This window comes from Capricornis sumatraensis, chromosome 9 (assembly GCF_032405125.1).
Source record: "Capricornis sumatraensis isolate serow.1 chromosome 9, serow.2, whole genome shotgun sequence".
In the NCBI taxonomy this organism is placed as follows: Eukaryota; Metazoa; Chordata; class Mammalia; order Artiodactyla; family Bovidae; genus Capricornis; species Capricornis sumatraensis.
In genome coordinates this window covers 20,512,685-20,531,642 of record NC_091077.1, presented here as the reverse complement: position 1 = coordinate 20,531,642, position 18,958 = coordinate 20,512,685, and the positions used below count along the sequence as shown (strand labels likewise).

The following is an 18,958-nucleotide window of genomic DNA, read 5'->3' as shown; positions in this document are numbered from 1 at the left end:
GGGTCGGCATGGGGCTCAGACCGAGGTCTGAAGTGTCTTCCTGCGATTGTCAGTCTGTGCGGCTGTCTGAGTGACACCCTGCAGGCTGTGAAATTGTGTATGTGACAGTGTGGAGGCTGTGGGTGTCTAGGCGACACCCTCCCTGCAGACTGTGAGCATGTGTCTGGGTGACACCCGCAGGTTGTGAGTGTGAGTCTGTGTTGGTGGCATCCTGCAGAAGGTGTGCGTCCGAGAATCGAACCGACTGAGCGTGGGCCCCGGGGTATCTAGGTGACACCCGCAGGCTGTGTGTGTCTGTAACACGTCGCAGGCGCGTCGCTGTGCTTTCTGTGTCGGTGTCGGAGTCGAGGAGGCCCGGGCCGCGAGTGTCCCCAGCTGCCTCTGTGTGTGTGTGTGTGTGTGTGTGTGTGTGTGTGTGTGTGTGTGTGCGAGCGCGCGCGCGCCGTAAAGGTGGATCCGCTCCCTCTGCAGCGAGCCCGACCCGGGCCCAACGACCAGCTGCCGCGACCGTTCTCCCGGCCTCCCCTAGCGCGGGCCGGGCCGGGGATGGAGCCGCTGCCGAAGCCGCCGGAGCCGGGGCCGGGACGCGGAGCGGCCTGAGGCGCGGGCGGCGCGCGGGACCGGGGGGAGGGCGGGCCGAGGGGAGGGTCCTGAGCCGGGGGGGCGGGCACGGCGCGCCCCCTCCCTAGCGCGCTCGCTCCCTCCCCCGCGCGCCCTCCCTCACCGCCTCCTCCCGCCGCCTCCGGCCCCCCCTCGCCGGGGACCGAGCGCGCTCGCTCCGGCGCCGGCCTCGCCTCCTCGCAGCAGCGCCATGGTACGTCGCCGCCCCCACTTTCGTTTTCGCCGGGGGAGTTTTTGGGGTGGTGCGTGGGCTCCCGGCGAAAGTTGCGAGGTCTAGGGGGGCAGGGGGCGGGGGCCGCCCGGGGGAGGGGCTCGATGCGGGGAACCCCCCTCCCGCCCGCCGCCCCGGGACCCCCGCCCGCCGATCCACCCCCCCGCGGCTGGGGGCGGAGCTGGCGCGCGGGGAGCAGCGGGGGACCCCAAGTGGGGGGCCTCTCACGGGCGCGGCGGAGTTAGAGGGGAGGGCGGGGCTCCCGAGAGAGGGTCCCCCCAGGCCAGGCCTCCGCCCCCTCCTTGGCCCAGCGGGAGGGCGCGGCTCCGGGCTCGAGACCCCCGAGCACGCAGCCCGCTGGGGATCCGGGGTCGGGGAGGGGGCGCCCGCCGGGGCCGTGCGGGCCGGGGGTCGCGGCGGACCCAGCGGGCTGCCCCGGCCCGGGCGAGCGCGGCGCGCCAGCTAGCGGAAAATGGCCGCTGCGGAGAGGGGCGGAGAGCGCGCAGCGGCCGCCGCCGGGCGCCTTGAACTTGGAGCCGGGCGGGCGGCCGCGCTCGGCGCGGCGCAGGGGCAGCCACCGGGCTGGCCCTAGCGCTGCCGGAGCCCCGCCCCCGGGCCGACCCCGGCCCTGCCGCGTCGCGCGACGGGTCCCAGCCGAGAGGGGTCACTGGGTCTAGGCCAGGCGCGCCCCAGGCCCGCAAGCGCCGGTAGCTGCACTTGAAGGTTCCGGTGTCCGGTCCGCCGGTGTCGGTGACATCCGCACTCGAGGGCTGCGTTTGGGGGCCCCTGTGCTCTGCAACGGGTCAACACGGGTTCCTGGGGGTGCATTCGAGAGTCTGTGCGGCTGGGTGGTCCCATCCCTGTCCGTGGGTCCCCAGGCGTGGGGTCCTCTCCTTTATGAATCTGTGTATCTGCGCATCCACGTGGCTGTGTGTGTGTTGTGTTGCGTGTTGTTAGAGCATTGTGCAACTATGGGACAGTGTGTACGTGTTGGGGTAACTGGGAGACTGTGCCATGCGTCCCCGTGGGGCGGTGTTGTGAAGCAGTGTGTCTGGGTTGTGTGTCTCCGGGGAATGTGATGTCCCTGGATGACCGTGGGGTGTCCCCGTGTGAATGGGAGGGGGGGTTGGGGGTTGCCACTGAGTGGGGAGCTGTGTCGTGTGACTGCGTCTCAGGGGACATTTCTGTGTCACTGTGTGCGTGTGACTGGCGCTCAGTGACTATTCCTGAGGATGGGTCTACGCTTTCTCCCCCACTCCCCCCAGTGCCTTTTTTCCCCGTAACCCGAGCTACCAGGTGGGGGACGGTGGCTTCCTTCACTTTGCCAAAGCTCTGTCCCTTCCTCTCACTCCCCACCCAGTTCCTTCGAACTCCTGCCTCGGGGTCCCCCATCCGCGCGGCCCCAGGTGGTCTCAGCTTGAGGTTTGGGCGCGAGGTGGCGCCGGGACGCGATCACTCGGCGGGCGACGTCTCCCGCCAGGGGCTGCGCGTGCGCGGGGACCTGGCCTAGAGGGGGGCGGGGCAGCGGGGGTCCCCACTCCTCCTCTGAGGAGGCCCGGAGGGATGGGTGGTTACCCAGGCTCACGTGGGTTAGGTTTGGACCAGAGAAGTGGCCAAGGAGACCCTCTGGGCTGGATGGACAGGGAGCCGCGCCCCGAGCCCTGCCTCCGGCACTTGTCTGGGACGGGGCAGACGCATGGGCACGCAGTGTTGGTTTCTCCCCTCCAGGGGAATCCCCACCGCGCCCCCACGCCCCACCCCAGGGCGCTTTATATAATTTTCTAAATATAAAAGCCCCAAGACTAGGCTCCAGTCTTTGGGTCTTACTTTGAACCTGCATCCCTTTTGGGAGTGCTGTTTGGGAAGGGGAGAAAAAGGGGTCCCACAGTGACACAGGGAAGCATCCACACGCAATACTCGGGCCCTCAGCTCATGTGAGCTCCCCCACCCTCAGGCCCCTCCACAGCCTGTGCTCCCCATCCCGTACACCCACGGCCAGCGCTGAAACACTGCCCCCCCATCCTCCATCCCCCACCCCCAGGCACTGCCCTCCACCACGCTGGCCTCCCTCCCCACCCATCACCGGGTTCACAGGGGAACACCTTCGTGTAATCGCAGTCAGTAGCACACACCCGTGACACTCACAGCTATCTGTTCACAGCCACACATGTATAGAATTCTGCCCCTACACAGGTGCACACACAATCACACACAGGCAGGCAGCAGACACACAAACAGGCACCTGCGTTTGTGGGAGGGGGAGGAGCCAAGCCCATCCCGCCCTTCCCCAGCTCAATGTACAAGCCACAGTCCCTGAGGATCTGGAGAGCAAAGAGGCCAGCTGTGGGGGCAACTGTGGGGGGGGGAGGCGGACAGCCATGAGGGAAGAGCAGGAATGCACTGTGTTGTGTGTCACTGTGCGTGTATTGTGTGCGTGTGTGATGGTCACTCAGTCGTGTCCAACTCTTGGCGACCCCATGGACTATAGCTTGCCAGGGTCCCTCTGTCCATGGGATTTTCCAGGCAAGAATACTGGAGCGGGTTGCCATTTACTTCTTCAGGAGATCTTCCCAACTCAGGGATCCCTAATTACAGGCGGATTCTGTACCGTCTGAACCACCAGGGAAGCCTCTGTGTGAAAGTGTGAGTGTGTGTGTGCGCTGGTGTATAATCCTGGGAGGTGTTCTGCCTATGGGTGCGTGTGCTCCTAAGCATGTATGGTCGTGTTGTGGTCTGAGTTAGTTCTTGTGGCTGGTTGCACTTTTATTGCACTTGGGGTTGTGCATGCCCTCGTATGGGTCTGTGTGTCTCTGTGAGTCTACGTGAGTCTGTGTGTGTGTCCCCTTGGGTCTGGGTATCTGTCGGAGTCTGTGACACGCAAGAATCTGTGTGTCTCCGTGTGAGGTGTTTCAGTACATCTGTGTGTCTCTTCATGACATGCTGGGTGTATTTGTGTGCCTCTGTGTTGTATGTCTGTGTCAGCCCCAATGGTCAGCCCACCATCACTTCTCAAGGCTGAGGACCTTAACCTCCCCTTCTGGAGGTTCTATTTCTCATCTGTAAAATGGGGACACACAGGATGCCCTGCAAGGTTGGAGGAGGAATCATCCTGCCCCCCTGGCTGGAACTCAGTTTGCTGGGTATGGCAGCTGGGGGCTTCCCAGGTGGCTCCAGCTCTTATCCTTCCTCCCTGAGCTGCTCTTGCTTTTTACAATTTTGCTGTGGATTCCACTCACATTTTAAAAGTTTGCCTTTTAATAACACAAGCCACTCATGAACATCTTAAGAGGATGTAGAAGTGCCCAGAGTAAAAATCAAACCTTCCTCGTCACCCCCACCCTGTGGGACTCCCTACTCCAGAAAAGCACTATTTTCACCCAGCTTTGTCTGAGCAGCTACACGTGTAACAGAAACACATTCTCATAAAGGATATATGTATATTCTTTTAAAAAAATTCCCAAATGAGATCTTGAGTCTACAGCAGAGGTTCTCCCCAGGGGACAGTGAGTGAGGTCTGGGGACACTCATGGTTGTCACACTGGGGGGCGGGGCTCCTGTTGTCCAGCCCCATACAGTGCTCAGGACAGCCCAACCAGAGAGGATGGTCCGAAGTGTCGAGTGGGGAGGAGCCCTGGGCTGCAGAGTGTTTCTTGGAGGTGTCTCCAGGTAGGAGTCCCTTGTTCTTTTGTGGAGCTGTGTAGTATTTCCGGGTGGCACTGCTGAACTGGTCCCCACGACGGACACGGTAGCTGGCTCCAGATTGTTGGCATTTGTGTTATAGAGTGACAGTCAACACCCTCCTGCGTCTGTAGCTGGGACAGTTACAGAGGAGCCTAAGAGTGAGTGATGGGGAGAGCATTTTTAAACAAATGAGTTAACTTATGTTCCAAAGCGCCAGGAGCTAAAGTCATGCCCCTCCTCCCCAGATGTTTCACATATAGGTCCAGTCCAGTAATTGTTTTCTTTCAAAAACACTATGTGCATTCCAAACTTTGGCGGGTTTACCCACAACAGGCCAGAGGGGTAGAAACTATTATCACCCCATTTCTCAGAACAGGAAGCTGAGGCACAGGCAATTTGGGCTCCTGGCTAAAGGAGATGTAGACCCAAGGCTGTAACCCTGCACTAAAACTGCCCTGCTGTGGACCTACTGTTTACACTGTAGTGACCTCTTCCTGCTGAACTGGATGATATAGATAGATAGATACAGACAAATGCATTGCTAAGTCGCTTCAGTCATGTCTAACTCTTTGCGACCCCATGGACTATAGCCCGCCAGGCTCCTCTGTCCATGGGATTCTACAGGCAAGGATACTGAAGTGGGTTGCCATTTCCTTCTCCAGGGGATCTTCCCAACCCAGGGATCAAACCTTCATCTCTTATATCTCCTGCATTGGCAGGCGGGTTCTTTACAGATAGCACCACCTGGGAAGCCTAGACAGATAGATAAACAGATAGATAGACAGATAAAACTCTTCACTCTCAATGGTGAACTTGCACCCGCCACCACTAATGTATTAATACTGTCTTTCCACACCTTATCTCAAGGATTCCAATCTGCCCAACCTCCCAAAATGTGTGTTGCATCTATTGTAACCATTTTACAGATGTGGAAACTGAGGTTTAGAGAGAGACACAGAGAGTCTGTGCTCTCCAAACTGTGTTCCAGAGTAACCCAAACTGCCTGGTGAAGGCTGCATGCTGGGTGGGTGTTGGGAACAGTCTGGCAGTCGCAGCCACCTGGGAGAAAGCTCCTAAGGCAACTTGAACTTGAAAATGTCTGTGAATTGGGGATTCTGCCCTCCAGGTGTTCATAATGTTTTTAAAAATAATAAAATATTGCTTTCTGTTATTTTGGCATTTGGATTCCTAGACACCTGTCTCTCCCTTTCATCCTGAGGTTTAAATGCCCCCCATGGTTGCACAGTGGGAATTTAGAAAAACAAAACATTAGTGAAGTGCCATTTGAGTGACTGTCACTCACAGCAGGGGGAGCCGGCAGGACAGAGGGCGTATGTGTCCCGTGTGAATCCTGCTTCCTTCTGGCCTAGCCCCAGGGCCCCAGGTCTGTAGCATCTTTACCTCGCCTCAAGCCTTGGGTTCCTCCCCTATAATATGGGGGGAAAACATTCTTTCTGGGAATGGGCCAGCTGCCCCAAGTTGGCGAGGGGTTATCATTTGTCCTTGGAGATGGGTCAGAATGGCCAAGCTTTCTAAGAGCATCTCAGTGCATATTTAACGGAAGGTCAAGGCGCTTCTAAGTGCTATTCTTCTGCTGACCAACACCAGGAGGTGGGCACTGTTCATCCACTTCACAGGGGAGGATGCCAAGGGGGGAGCTTCCTGCTCTTTGAGGTGGCAAAAGTGCCTGAGAGAGGCTGGGAGGGTGTGCAGGATGAACCCAGGGAGGGGTGAGGCCAGGTCCGTCAGGCTCCCTGGGGGCTCAGACTGGAGGAGGGCAGGTCAGTTCTCCAGAGGGAGAACAACAGAGCCTGCCTTGAGGGCTCTGGGGCCAGGTAACTGGGCTCCAAGCCACTCCAGTGCCTCAGTTTCTGGATCCGTCAAATGGGTACACTGTGGGTGGGGGTCAGTAAGAATCTCTGGACACCTAGGAAGAGGCTGCAAGGGTTTATCTGGCCAGCCTGAGGTTCTTCCTGGACACCTTCCTCCTGGGGTACTGGGGAAACATATGGGGGAGGCCCAAACCCCACCCAGTTCTCCTTTGGTGCTGGCTGAGGAAGCAAGAGCAGAGTTCTGGAGGCTCCCCTGCTGGTTGGGGCCCTTCTGGCCACGGAAGGGCAATTGTAGCCAAGCCCCTCTGCCTGGGAACTGCAGTCCCGGTCTGGCTTTCCGGGGCGATCAGGGGGAGAGGACACCATGAGACCCCCTTCTCCCGCCATGCACCCCGGGTTGTACATCTTTAAGGGGAAAAGCGCGCTCGCGCCGGGCCTCTGCACACGTCACTTCTTCATTCTTTCCCTCCCCCCCACCTTGGCTCCTTTCTCCAACTTCCCGGCCAGCTTGGGGCGGGTTGGGGGGCGGCCTTCAAAATCCACCTTCGGCCCCCAAATGTCCCGCAAGAGCCACCAACCCCTACCCACTCGACTCGGGCGGGCGATCCAGGGGGACCCACTGCGGCCGGGGTGTGCGCAGGCCCTTTGGCACAGGGCGGCTCGAAATTTGTAATAATAAGCAATGTTGGGGGTTCAGGAGGCATGGGGAGCGCGGGGGGAGCGGCTTTCCTTCCTCGTTCGCGCTCTTTCCCCCCCCCCTCCTCTTTTCTTTGAAAGTTGGATGTTGAGAAGTGGGAGGTTCGGGGTAGGAGGGGAGAGAAATCGGGGGAGGGAGGGAGGTGGTTGCCGGAGGGAGGAGAGACAGAGACACAGAGAGAGACAGAGACGGGAGGGGGGGACAGGAAAGGAAGAGAGAGAGACAGAGAGAGGGAGAGAGAGAGGGAGTCGGGCGCAGGAGAGAGGGAGAGCGCGGGAGGGAGGAGGGAGGCAGACCGAGGGAGGAGGCGGCGAGGAGCGCGCCGGCCGCGGCCGCGGGTGGGGGGGGGTTTGGAAAAATGACTCAGTAAGTTCAGCGCGCCCGCTCCGGCCGGCCCTGCGCCTCCCGCCGCGCCCGGGATGTATTCGTCCCCGCTCTGCCTGACCCAGGTACGCCCCCCGCCCGGCCCCGGGTGCGTGCCCCCGGTGCCCCGGCCCCGCGCCCCCCGCCACCGGGCCCCGGAGTTTGGAAGCCCGAGGAGGCGGGACGAAAAAGGCGCGCGTCCCTCCCGCCCCCGCCTCAGGCCAGGGTCCGGTAGGCGGCGGGGGGATGGGCTGGGACCCTCATCCGGGACGCCCGCCCTGTGCGCCCCACGGGACCTGTCCCCCTGGCGGACGTGGGGGCTCACCCTGCAGTCTCGCCCTCCCCAGACGCAGGAGGCGCACCCCCACCCCACCCGGGAAGGTCGAGGGGTGCCCGGGAGAAGGCCAAAGGCGGGGTTCTGTGCGAACCCCTGGACTGGACCCAGGCCTGCTCATAGGAGAAATCAAGGGGGTCCCGGTTGGACCCTGGACGCCAGGAGACTCTGGAGGGGAGGACCCCTCTGATACGGGGACGAACGGCCCCCACCCATAAGGTGGTGCCCCGCCACCCCGGCCCTGGCCGCCTTTCCCCCCATTATTGGCCCACGTGTGCGCGGAGGGGGAGGGGGCACGCGAAGTTGGAGGCACCAGCGGTGGGGGGAGGGGGTGCTCCAACTTCCCGTCGGGTCTCCCACTCCCCGCGCGCCCCCAACCCCGGCCCGATATTTTCGCTGCATCGATTGTGGATTATTGAGCCGCCGCCGCCGGCGGGAGGAGCCGGGAGGCCGGGCGAGCCCGGGTCTGGCCCGGGCACTGCGGCGCTGCAGACGCCCTCGCCAGCCCGGCACCTGCCCCTGCCCCCTCCTGTAGCCTCTCACCCCTGGCCGCGCTCCCAGGCTGCTCGGGCTCGGCCCTTGTGCAATGACCCCGGGGGGGTGTGGGGAGGGGGCGGCTGTGCCCGGGGTTGCCCCAGGGGACCCCTTCTCTCCCCCAGCTTCCTCCAGGGGGACCCTCTCAGGTCCGCTGGTTCCACCCTCCAGCTCCGCCCCCACCCCACGTCCTTGGATGTCTTTAACCATGGGGGTCGGGCCTCAGTTTCCCTCAAAGTGACAAGCGGCTGCGGAGGCAGTTTCTGGAGGGAGAGGCAGGGTCAAGTGCGGGGCCGCAGAAGCTGGGCATCCAGCGGGCCACCGAATATCCTGAGGACCAACTACTGTGTGGGGAGCACGTGGATGCTAGTCTCTGCTGGGCGTCCTCTGCCACCATTGACGATCCTGGGGTGCCCCTCCGCATAGCAGGCTCTTTCTCACAGGCCTCCTCCAGCCCCCGCAGTTTCTGGCTCCCCGCAGGGTATATGAGGGCCCATGCCAAGGGGGCCACGGGGCTTGTCTTACCCCTTATCCTCCGAGTGACCTTGGGGATGTCCCTGCCCCTCTCCAGACCTCCCTTCCCCTTCAGAGCAAATTTTGGGGTCCCCCAAAGCAGTCATCGCTGGCTCCCCTCTGCCGCCTGTTGCCCTAAAGCTCCTCTAGTACCATGAGGGTCCTAGTCAGGGTTGCTGGGTGACCTTGGGGCTCAAGGGGTGGCCTGGGTGGCCCCGAGGTGCCCCCGCCCCCTCCGTCCTTCCCGCGCTTGCTGGCTCCCTCCCTCTGGGAACCGCCCAGGGGGGCTGAGCCCAGGGAGGCTATTCCAGGCGAGGAGATTGGACGGCAGCCTATTGTCACTGCGCCCTGGAATTCCCCCATCAGGACTCCTTGGGAGACAGGCCTTGGTCCACGTTGCCTGGGGGTGGGGGTGGCAGTGAGAAGCAAAGCTGGCCTTCCGCTGCTCCCCGGGCCTGGCTTTCCCTGGGCACAGGGCAAGGATCAGCAAGGCAGGCTCTCGGTGGAAACATGGTAATGAAAAATACCTGAGGTTCTGTGTGCAAAGAACAGGGCGACCGGGAGACTGTCAGGTGGAGAGAGAACTTGGGAGCTCCCAGGCCAGGGTGGGAATGGGGTGACCCAGAGGCAAGGGGATCCCTCTCCTCTGCTTATTCTCCCATGGGTGCCCCTCACCCTGGAGGGATGCCTGGGACCCCCTTCAGCACAGCCTCAGTGTAATCTCCAAAGCTGCATGCAGGCTCAGTCTGGTCTGGGCTTTCCAGCTGGGGGATCTGGAAAGACTGTCCACGGAGGACCCCCACTCCTGGCTGCATCTTAATCTCGCCCTACCCACCTCTCTCTGACTGCCTGCGTCTCTCCCTGTCTCTCTCCTTCTCCATCTCTGGGCCTCTGTCTCCCCTCCTCTACTGACTAATTTTACAACCTGAGCCCATCCGAAAATAGCTCCCTTTTAGCTGATCCGACCCGGATCTTCTCAGAGCCGAGACCGGCTGGGGATGTGTGAAGGGGGGGAGCTGGGCTGCTCCCGGTGCCAGCCCGCCCTGTGCCCCAAGGTCCTGCCCACCTGGGGTGGGGGTAGTGCGGCCATGGCCCAGGCGGCCCTGGAGGATTCTGGGAGCGCCGTCCTTGTTTCAGTGGTGACTCAAACGCTTTTCACTTTTACTCTTAAGAGGAACTGTGTGGAGCAGCCGTTACTTCCATAAATCCTGCCGGCGGGAAGGCCAGCCTCCCCACGCTTGCCCCGCTCTGGGCCTCCCTCTCTGCCTCCCGCCCGCCTCTACCGCCACGTTAGTTATTCCGGGTTTGGGGCCAAATCCCTCTTGGCTGCAGTGCCCAGGATTCCCCGGGGCTGAGGCTGGGCCTGGGCCGTGGCCACAGCAGTGCCGGCTGCCAGGGCCCCCCTCATTCATTCATTCTTCCCTTCATTGCTTCACCCCATTGCCTGGTGGGGCAACACTCTTTTAAAAAATCACTGTTTCTCCAGTGGGAAGACTGAGACTAGGAGAGGGTCCCCGACTCTGTCTTGATTGAATATAATAGATATTCATTAAGCGCCTCCTATGGGCCAGATGTATGTGGCGGCGGCTTGTGGCAGGGCACAGAAGGCATGAAGTGCCAGCCTGGTATGAGTTCATGGAGGCTCTGCTGGGATTAGGGGGGTGGGTCTCCTAGCCTTTCAGGACTGGGAGAGGGGCCAAGACCAGAGAGGGCTAGGGCCTGCCCCCGGGTGGCGCAGCATGGCTGGTGAGTCTGGAACTGGAGCCATTGCCCACCTGACTGGTTAGGCCTGGGCAGGTGGGTGCTCCCTGAGGTTACCCCCTCCATGACCTGTGGTCTGGTGGTCTCCGATTGGCTCCTATACAAGGCACAACCTTGCCCCATGTTTCTCTCCCTCTCTCTGTCTCTCTCTGAGTCTAAGTCCGTGTCTCTCCCCCTCCCTCCTCTGCAGTGGAGGTGCTTCAACACGTCAGGGTCGGGTGCCTTGTAAATCACGACACTGGGCTTCTGGCCGAGTCAGCGTTCTCTCCCTTCCTCCCCTCCTCGCTCGCTCTCTGCCTGAGCTGACTTACCTTCCTGTCTCCCACCTAACGGATGGGACCCACCAAATGTCCTGGGGCTTCCTGTCCCACGAGCAAGCGGGTTCGCAGTGACCCACACACACGTGTACTGGCTCGTGGCCTGGGTGCGAGTGGACCCTGGGTGTGCTGTCCCCAAAGCTCACACTCCCACGTGTGTAGGCACACAGATGTGCACACGCGTGTGCCCTGCCTGGGGTCGAGAGGTAGGAACCCAGGTTGGCCTTGGATATGCAGGTAGATCCTGCCCAGGTGGCTGTGTGTCTCTAGGCAGCTGACCTAGTGCTTCCTTGCATGCTTCAACCTTAGCTTGAGGCCTGGTATACAGTCGGTGCCAAATAAGCTTGGCTGTGATGATGATTGTCACTAAACTAAGCACTGCAGCTTCCCAGGTGGCACTAGTGGTAAAGAACCTACCTGCCAGGCAGGAAATGCAAGAGACACAGGTTCAATCTCTGGGTCGGGAAGATCCTCTGGCGGAGGGCATAGCAACCCACTCCAGTATCCTTGCCTGGAGAATCCCATGAACAGAGGAGCCTGGTAGGCTACAGTCCATGGGGTGGCAAAGAGTCAGAAATGACTGAAGTGACTTAGCACAGAAACTGATAACTGGATTAAACACCCCATAGGCATTTTCCAGCTCTTCCTCCTTGCCTTCTGTCACTGTCTGCTCAGGGCAAGCTGGGAGCCAGGGGCAGCAGTGACTCCCCAGAACCTTGAGCCCTAACCACCCCCACCCCCACCAGGGTTTTTCTCTTGGTCTTTACCCCCCTACCTGCCTAGCCCTGTACAGGGTCTCCCTGAGTTTGACCAGACCCACGTGGGAACCGGCTTCCTTCATCCACTGGGGTGTGTGCACTGGGAACAAGCAGAGGATGAAGTTGGTCCTTTCTAATCTGGATGCCGTTGAAGCAGCAGTGAAGAAACAAATCAAAGCCACACCCTTGAGGGGCTGCAGTGTAGTGAGGGGATGGCAGGAGCCGGCTGCTGCTTTGGCTTCCCGAGGAGGAGGTGACACGTGGCCCAGGGCTGAGCAGCAGAAGGGGGCCACATGGGATTCAGAGAGAGCAGGTGGGGTACAGAACAGGAAGCCCTGAGCAATGACCAGACCCCGGGCTCGAGGGGTTGGGGGAGCTGGCACTGGGGCCAAGGATCAGGAAGTTCAAGGTCATGGGACCCAGGTTCAAGTCCCAGCTCAGCTCCTTCCTGGCTCTGTGGCTGTGGGCCAGTGGCTTCGGGGCTCTGTGCCTCAGTCTTTCCCTCTGGACAGCGGGTACAACAATTTTTCCCATTTTGTAGAGTTGAGAGCTCAGTAAATGCTCAGCCTTGCTCCCCGTCTCTCTCCCTCACACCCAAACCTTCTGGCTCAGCATCCACCCAGGACCCCAGGGCACAGAGAGTAAAGTCAGGAGATTCAGGGCTCAGGCTCACTGGTCACTTTGCCAGATTTTCTCATCCCTGGACTTAGTTTACCCAAAGTCTTCCCAGGGGGTCCTCAAAAGCCCTGCCTGACCTGCCATCCCCTCCCTGCCCTCCCTCTTTTCCTCTCCCTCTCACTCACTCTGCTCCAGCCTCACTGGCCTCCCCTCTGTTCTCTCCAAACATAAGACGTGATCCTGCCTCAGGACCTTTGCCTGTGCTGTGTTCTCCACTTGGAAAGCTCCTACCATGGACGCTCATCTTTTAGGTCCTTGTTCAAGCGTCCTCTCCTATGAGAGACCCTCCCTGACCACCTCCAGCTAAAAAGAACCATCCCCAGGGGACTCCTTGGACCCCACCCCCACCGCCGCCGCCACAAACTCCTTTAAATTTCTTTAGAGCACATTGTTCAACCTGACATTTTCTTTTTTGTTCCATCCTTCCTTTCTTTCCCTTTCTTTCCTTCTTTCTGTCTTTCATTTATTTATTTATTTTTTTTAGCCATACCTCCGAGCTTGTGGGATCTTAGTCCCCCAACCAGAGATGAAACCCAGACCCTCAGCAGTGAGAGTGTGGAGGCAGAGTCCTGACCACTGGATCACCAGGGAATTCCCTGTGTTATTTATTTATTGGCTGCGGCTTGTGGGATCTTAGTCCCCCAACCAGGGATTGAACACATGCCCCCTGCAGTTGAAGTGCAGAGTCTTAACCGCTGGACCGCCAGGGAAGTCCAGCCTGACATTTTATTACATTCCCTAGCTTGTTTAAGGAGAAGGCGATGGCACCCCACTCCAGTGCTCTTGCCTGGAAAATCCCATGGATGGAAGAGCCTGGTAGGCTGCAGTCCATGGGGTCTCTAGGAGTCGGACATGACTGAGCGACTTCACTTTCACTTTTCACTTTCCTGCATTGGAGAAGGAAATGGCAATCCACTCCAGTGTTCTTGCCTGGAGAATCCCAGGGACGGGGGAGCCTGGTGGGCTGCCGTCTCTGGGGTCGCACAGAGTCGGACATGACTGAAGCAACTTAGCAGCAGCAGCTTGTTTAATGTCCATCCCTGTCCAAATCAGGATCCAGGTGAGGGCTGAGCCCAGGACTCTGCTGGGCCCCAGCATCATGCATGGAGCTAGCACTCAGTAGATGTTTGTTGAACCATCAAAGGCATTTTTCCCTCATTGGATAAGAGCCGTTCATAAGCTATGATGCTCTGAACTTGGAAGGAGAAATCACTAGCAAGAACACTTAGTCTGGCACCAAATGGGCCTGCATTCAAATATGAGTTCTGCTGTTTGACACTTAACAAACAGTGGGCTTACCTGGAAGAAGGGACATTGGAACCTGAGTTTAGAAGGATGCACAGGAGTTTGGGATAAGCACTTAGGAGGTGGACAAGAGATTCTCAGTAACATTTGTTGAGTCACTGAGGAGGGAGAATGCTTTGTGGAAAACTTTTGGTTTGGAAATTGGAGTTTCAAATCCTGGTTTGCTGTCCTGGACTCGCAGAGTGGGTGAGCCACAGGGAGGCCCAGTAAGGGACACAGCCCAAAGCACAGTTGACCAGTCCATAGTGCCCAGCAAGGGCTTGGACCCAAGTGTCTGCCTGCCAGCTGCTGCTGTCCTCTTTGGCCAAGTAAGGTTTTTGGAGTTCTTAATTCCCCAACCAGGAATCAAACCCATGTCCCCTGCAGTCAAAGCACAGAGTCTTAACCACTGGACCACCAAGGAAGTCCAGCTTGACATTTTATTATACTTCTTAGCTTGTGAAGTCCCAGTGGGCCAAGTAAAGTTTCTGGGGTTTCTTGCTGTCTTCCTTAACCTTGCATCTGTGATTACCAGAGCAGTGGATAAGCTCCCCACTGATCCCCAGCAGGGTGCCAGGTCCCTTTCTGCCCATTGTATAGGATGAGAAACTGATGCCCAAGGCATAGCAGTGATTTGTTCCTGGATTATACAGAAAGTGAAAATGGAGGCCATTGTCACCCAAGCTTGTTCCCTCCAGTCTGCCTGGCAGCAAGTGCCTCAACCCTGGGCCTCGGGGTTAGGGGAGACTGATTGAGCTGGACTCAAAAATGCCCAGCAGTGTGGTCTAGGCTAGGTCTGGGAGAACCCTAAGGAAAGCAGGAAAGGCTGCCTGAAGGAAGGAACATTGGAGATGGGGTTTTGAGGGATGCATAGAAGTTCAGGAGGATTCTTGGCTTCTAGCTTTCCTTGGCTGTCTCCCTTGCCCTGTCAACCAGTGAGGGCACTGGGAAGTGTCCGGAGAAGAGGCCTTGGTTGTCACAGGTCTTGTGGGACAAAGAGAGCAACAGGCCTGCCTCTCACCTGGGTTGACCTCCCTGGGAGGACGTGGAGGCTCAGGCAGCAGGTCCATGACCCAGTTACAGGATGTTTGTCTTCCTTCCTCCAGAACGAGCTGGGGTCATCAGTGACGTGGGCTCCCGCCCCTGCCCACCTCCCTGGCATCTTTCCCCAGAGAGGGCCCAGGGAGGAGGGGGTAGGCATACGACAGGGGTGAGGGGGCTTGGAGAGGGGAGGAGAAGGAAAAGGAGAGAGCTCATCAAACGGGAGGGGGCTCAGAGGCAAAGGGGTTCAGGGAGAGATAGAGTCTGGGCCCAAAATAATCCTAGCAACAACAACAATAATAATAGCATAATTCAGGCTTTTGAGAGCTGGGCAGATAAGGGGGTTCCTATGCTAGAAGGAGATAGCACCCCCGTTCAGCTGGCTGACACCCCAACTGCCCCTTCCCAGCTCCCTCTGATCACTCCTCCAATAAGCTCCAGGCCTCGGATGACAGCCACAGCCCAGGCCTCCTTCTACCATGGTGTCCCCTCCATGGGGGACAGTGCCCCATGCCTCCATGGATTCCCTGCTCCGATTCTCTGGCCACACTCCCAGGCTCTGGACCCAGGTCTGCAGATCAGCTGTGTGACCCTGGGCGAGCCACTCCCCACCCCCGGGGCTGGCATGTTGAGTGACATGGTGACACAGGAAAAGCACCTCTGAGGTTGGAGGGGACCTGGCAGGAGACAGCCCCTCAGCAGGTCAGCCGGGGCAGGGTGGGGTGGGGCATGGAAAGGGGCTGTAAGGTCCAGTCCCTGCCACAGCTGTTACGGTGACTCACATGTCGGGGGACACTGGCATAGAAGGGGCTGGGCTGGCACAAACAGTACCCCATCCTGCCCCACCCCATGAGGACAGAAGGCTATTTTCAGACCCTCAGTAATAGGGGAGATCTGAGGTCGTCTCCCACCCCCAGCACCCATGGCTACAAGTGACCCAGGGTAGATGGGGTACAGGACAAGGAGAGGGCACCTGGGGTGGGGAGTACCATGGGCATCCAGGCCTGGAGGTGGGACCGAGCCTGGCCACATCCACCTGGAAACCAACTGGTAGCCCAGAGCAACTGTGTCACCATCTCCCCGAGAGACCCCTGCCTCACGGAGAGCAGGCTGTTCCGAGAAAGGGGCGGATAGGGTCTTGGTTTGTGTCCTCACACAGACCCTGAGAGCCTCTAGGACCTCAGCCAAGTCTCTGCCTGTCTCTGAGCTTAGCCTCCCCATCACGCAAGGCATAGAGAAGCCTCAGGCCTTTTCCTGCCCCTAGAAGATTGTAAGCAACTAATCGTTACGGCGACAACAATGTCAATAACAATAATAATAATAGCATAATGCAGGCTTTGGAGAGCTGGGCAGATAATGAGATTCACATGCTAGGGAGAGACATAACCTCCATTCAAGAAGCCCAGTGCAGCCCCCAAGCAAGAGTGGGGATCAAAACTTCTCTTCTCTGTCTTCCTTTCTCCTTGAATTTCTCACCCCTTGAGGGTGAGAAAGCATACCTGGGATGTTCTGCAGACTCAGTTTCCCTTGTTGAAAATGGCGAGAATGAGACAGCCTCCTCCCACCCCCAGAGAAGAGGAAAGGGGCCTCCCATGGCCCCATTATTCTCCTAGGTGCCCAACAGTGGGGAGGGCTGCTGTTGTTTTTATGGAGAAGTTGGTTAGGTGTGGCTTCCTGTCCCAGCTCTGCTCCTCATGACTGAGTCTCTTCTTGGGGGGTCTCAGTTTCTTCATCCGTAAAATGGGTGTTGTGGCTGCTCAGTAGCCCCACTCAGGCAGTAGGAGGGGGGGTGTTGAAGTCACAGCTCTGGGCAGGTCTCTGACCCTCCTCGGGCCTCAGTTTTTCCATCTGTGGAATGGGTCTGTGGGGGGCAGGCTAGGGTGAACTGGCCCCTGGGAACCCCTCTCTCCAGCTCTGAACCTCCATGACTGAGCTCCCCTTTCTCTACTGCATGCTGATCTTGCCTCCTTGGGCCTCAGCTTTCCCTGCCCCTGCAATGGGTCTGTATAGGAACTGCCCCACCCTACCCTACCCTTTCATTAGCCCCTGACATACAGTAGGCCTCAGTGGACCTGTAGACTTTTTGGCCTGTGGACCTCAGCTGGTTCTGTCTGTATCTCTGGGCTATAGAAAAGATATCTTGTCCTCATTTTTTCATCACTGCCAAGAGCCATAGAGGCAGCCCTTGAACCTCCATCTCATGTCAGCTGCCTCTGCCGAGCAGTGGGTCTGGCAGACAAGTGACACGGTGAGCCTGTTTGCTCCTGAACTGTCAGTGCCCAGTGTGTGCTTAGCCCTGCTTTGGACATTTGAGCTCACTCTCTAGTTCAGTGCTTTGCAAAGTACAGTCCCAGGGCCCAAGGCCCACTGTCTGTGTTCATAAGTAAAGTTTTACTGAAACACTGCCATGCCGGTCACATCTCTGTGGCGTCTTGCAACAGAGACTAAAATACTCACTACTGGTTCTTTATGGTACTTTTAAAGTTTGCTGACCCCAGTTCTAGAAGGCAGAGAATGGATCCATGCCACTATTCTATCAACCTCAGTTTTCCCCATCTGTGTAGTGGGTCCCCATCAATTCCACCTGGAACCCTCAGCTTGTCCTGCCTGTACATTGGAGTTCAAGACAGCCCTCCATGACTGGCTTCCTTGGCCTGTGCCTTCCACCATGGTCAGAGCCTCAGTTTCCCCATCTGGGCAGTGGGTTCTCATATGACCCAGTGAACTTCTGCTGGGCCCCTCTGGCCCTGTTTTTTCCCCTGGGAGTTTGGAGGTATCTGCAGAGGACCTCTGCACACCTCTGCTCCACCATCCCTCCAATGGGTCTGCTTGGGGCCTCTGCAGCCTCAGTCTTCGGGGCCGGGCAGTGGGTCCACGGGCCCCGGCGCCTCCTGATCTCTGGCCTCTCCCGCCCCGCAGGATGAGTTCCACCCTTTCATCGAGGCGCTGCTGCCTCACGTCCGCGCCTTCGCCTACACCTGGTTCAACCTGCAGGCGCGGAAGCGCAAGTACTTCAAGAAGCATGAGAAACGGATGTCGAAGGATGAGGAGCGGGCGGTGAAGGACGAGCTGCTGGGCGAGAAGGCCGAAGTCAAGCAGAAGTGGGCATCGCGGCTGCTGGCCAAGCTGCGCAAGGACATCCGGCCCGAGTGCCGCGAGGACTTCGTGCTGGCCATCACCGGCAAGAAGGCGCCGGGCTGCGTGCTCTCCAACCCCGACCAGAAGGGCAAGATGCGCCGCATCGACTGCCTGCGCCAGGCCGACAAGGTGTGGCGGCTGGACCTGGTCATGGTCATCCTCTTCAAGGGCATCCCCCTGGAGAGCACCGACGGCGAGCGCCTGGTCAAGGCGGCGCAGTGCGGCCACCCGGTGCTCTGCGTGCAGCCGCACCACATCGGCGTGGCGGTCAAGGAGCTCGACCTCTACCTGGCCTATTTCGTGCGGGAGCGAGGTGAGTAAGGGCGTGCGGATGCACGGGGCTGCAGGTGGAGAGGGCTGGGGATGCGCCTATCGCCTATCGCAGGGGCGTCAACCAGGCCCGCAGGTCTGAGCGAGGAGGCGGGTCCACGTGCCCTGCGCGCGCGGGCGCGTGTGTGCGTGTGTGTGCGTGCGTGCGTGCGTGTGTGTGTGTGTGTGTGTGTGTGTGTGTAGGAGGCTGACCTATGAGAGGTCCAAGGAGGGAGGCGTGTCTCGCAAGGTTTGAGCAAGGAGGGGGGCCTTCTTCAAGTCAAAGGGAGGAGGCAGGTGTCTCAGAGGGAGTAAGCACATGCCTTGTGAAGTGTAAGGGAAAGAGATCCGGTTCACGGGGAGAGTGGGATAGGGGGCAGGTGTGTCCTGGGGGTCTGAAGGGAGGACATCGGACCTTGATGTCCAAGGGGGGTGGCGGGTCACAGGAAATGAGATGCTGTCCCAGAAGGTCTGTTGGCAACAGGGGTGGGGATGGGCCACTGACAGGTGGGAGAGGAACAGCCTTATCCTTCCTGGGGAAGCTGGAAGGGTGCTGGGTGGCGCACTGAATGCTGGTTGATCGACTCTCAGACCTTCCCAGAGTCCTGACAGGTGTCATGTTGATGCCAAGTGGGAAGCTGGGGCACCGTGTGACTTGAGCTATGTCATCAATCTCTGGTCGTCAGGGTTCCCTACTCCCGCCCTTATAGCTGGGTGTTTCTGGTGTTTGCTGGCTCTGTGGTCCTATGGTCCACATGGAGACCAGTGGGGTTTGTGAGGATGGAGAAATCCAGGACAGCTTCCTGGAGAAGGAGGCTCCCCTGAGCTGAGCTCTACAGGATGACTGGGCAGTGACGAGCATGGGGCTCGCCCAGGGGGTCAGCAG

The 18,958-nt window shown here is 59.1% G+C and overlaps 1 protein-coding gene across 5 annotated transcripts in view; it reads left to right on the top strand.

The window, feature by feature from the left end:
• Positions 1-786: 786 nt before the first annotated feature.
• NFIC (nuclear factor I C) overlaps positions 787-18,958 on the top strand; it is a 73,580-nt gene continuing 55,408 nt past the window's right edge. For 4 of the 5 annotated variants that reach the window (XM_068979998.1, XM_068980000.1, XM_068979999.1 and 1 more), the window contains exons 1-2: positions 7,410-7,491; positions 17,545-18,076. In XM_068979998.1, the coding sequence (XP_068836099.1) occupies positions 7,462-7,491; positions 17,545-18,076 (562 nt within the window). In that variant the 5' untranslated portion in view covers positions 7,410-7,461. Of the gene's footprint in view, positions 815-7,409; positions 7,492-17,544; positions 18,077-18,958 lie in introns of those variants that run through there. The other variant, XM_068979997.1, reaches the window with a different exon arrangement.